General features: G+C 68.5%; 1 protein-coding gene across 1 annotated transcript in view; it reads left to right on the plus strand.

Annotated features, from left to right (window-relative positions):
• The window catches only part of PLXNB2 (plexin B2), a 15,540-nt gene that overhangs the window by 6,503 nt on the left and 7,150 nt on the right, over window positions 1-1,887 (plus strand). The window contains exons 7-12 of the mRNA XM_021707502.1: window positions 17-170; window positions 496-610; window positions 676-784; window positions 880-981; window positions 1,331-1,423; window positions 1,676-1,757. Coding sequence (XP_021563177.1) covers window positions 17-170; window positions 496-610; window positions 676-784; window positions 880-981; window positions 1,331-1,423; window positions 1,676-1,757 — 655 coding nt within the window. The remainder of the gene's footprint in view (window positions 1-16; window positions 171-495; window positions 611-675; window positions 785-879; window positions 982-1,330; window positions 1,424-1,675; window positions 1,758-1,887) is intronic.

Here is a 1,887-nt window from a genome sequence, read left to right on the forward strand (position 1 = left end):
GCACGGCCCTCCCCAGGTGCAGCTGACCGTCAGCCCCCTCCCCGCCCTGAGAGGAGACGACCAGCTGCTGTGCCTCTTTGGCGAGTCAGGGACTCACCCCGCCAGCGTCAAGGGGGACACTGTGACCTGCAGCTCCCCGAGCACTGTCCCTGAGACACCGCCCGGCCAAGGTGAGGCAGGAAGGGGCGGGGGGCTGTTCCCAGGTGACCCGGGGCGTGAATGTGGGCCAGGCAGGTGGTGCGTGTGCCTGTGTCCCCGCAGTGCCGTGGGCAGGGTCTGGCCGGCCCACCCACCCAGACCGCATGGCGCAGGAACGGTGTGAGCGTGACCCAAGCCCTGGGGAGGACGGCGACCCCTGAGCCAGATGCAACAGTGGCAGCCGAGCATGGGTGCCAGCCGGGATCTGGAAGGGGTCTCCACAGGCAGTCTTGCCCTCAGGGCCCTTGAGTCTCTGCCAGCAGCCGCCACTGAGCCATCCCGCCTCTGCTTCCGCAGACCATGTGGCTGTGACCCTCCAGCTCCTCTTCCTGCACGGCGACGTCTTCCTCACCTCCCACCAGTACCCCTTCTACGACTGCCGCGAGGCCATGAGCCTGGTGGAGAGCCTCCCGTGAGTCCCGTCCCCAGGTCCCGCCCCCAGCTGCCCCCACCCCCGCTCACAGCCCACTTCCCCAGGTGCGTCTCCTGCGCCAGCAACCGCTGGACCTGCCAGTGGGACTTGCGCTACCACGAGTGCCGGGAGGCCTCGCCCAACCCCGAGGACGGCATCGTCCGCGCCCACATGGTGAGCGCCAGGGGAGGTGGCCCTCGGCCAGCCTGGGGGCCTCAGGGACAGTTGTGGACGTGGCCAGGCCGTGCCAACCAGCCCTGCTCTCCCAGGAGGACAGCTGCCCCCAGTTCCTGAACCCCAGCCCACTGGTCATCCCCATGAACCACGAGACAGATGTGACCTTCCAGGGCAAGAACCTGGACACCGTGAAGGTGGGGAGAGGCAGACCGCGCCCTGTCTCCCTGGCTAAGGACCCACACGGCGTTGGGGCCAGGGAGGGCAGAGACGCTGGACTGGCCAGGCTATATGCTCGGGGTGGTCATAGTGGGTGGGGCCTTGGGACACCCACGCCGTGGCCTTCAGAGGCTGCTGCAGACAGGGATGTGGCGTGACTGAGGGGTCAGTCCGGCGGGAGTCCCTCAGGGGCCCTGGCATACGGGGCCAGGAGGAGACACTGGCACAGTGGGCACAGGACAGGCTGCAGGGTCCTGGGGGGAACCGTGGGGCCCAGGCGGGGCGGGGCGGGGCCTGTCCGGAGTATCCTGACCAGCCCGTCTGCAGGGCTCCTCCCTGCACGTGGGCAGCGATTTGCTCAAGTTTGAGGAGCCGGCGCGCCTGCAGGAGTCAGGGACCTTCGTCTTCCGGACCCCCAAGGTGCGGCCCCAGGGCCAGCAGTAGGTGGGCGCATGAGGGGAGGGCAGGAGGGAGGCCCTGGGCCTGAGCACCCGCTGGGCAGCACGGCAGGGTCTGTGTGTGGCATGGTGTCTGGCCGAGGAGCTCCAGCTTCTGCCATGTGGAGCCCTCTCCGCCACCTTCAGGGCAGAGACCCTGTGGCTGCCTGGTGGGACCCCCTGCCTGCCCCCTCTAGTCAGGGAGGGACGTGCAGTGTGTCCTGTGTGTCCCCAGCTATCCCACGACGCCAATGAGACGCTCCCTGTACACCTGTATGTCAAGTCCTACGGCAAGAACATTGACAGCAAACTCCAAGGTGGGGGCTGGGTGGGGACGGGGCTCACGGTGGGGAGAGGTAGGGGCTGGGTGGGGACAGATGGGGTCAGGTGGGAACAGGTGGTGGCCGGGTGGGAACCGGGGCTCAGGGTGGGGCCAGGTGGGGGCCA

The sequence above is a fragment of the Carlito syrichta genome, unplaced genomic scaffold (genome assembly GCF_000164805.1).
Source record: "Carlito syrichta isolate Samal-C Ts95f unplaced genomic scaffold, Tarsius_syrichta-2.0.1 Scaffold119037, whole genome shotgun sequence".
NCBI lineage: Eukaryota > Metazoa > Chordata > Mammalia > Primates > Tarsiidae > Carlito > Carlito syrichta.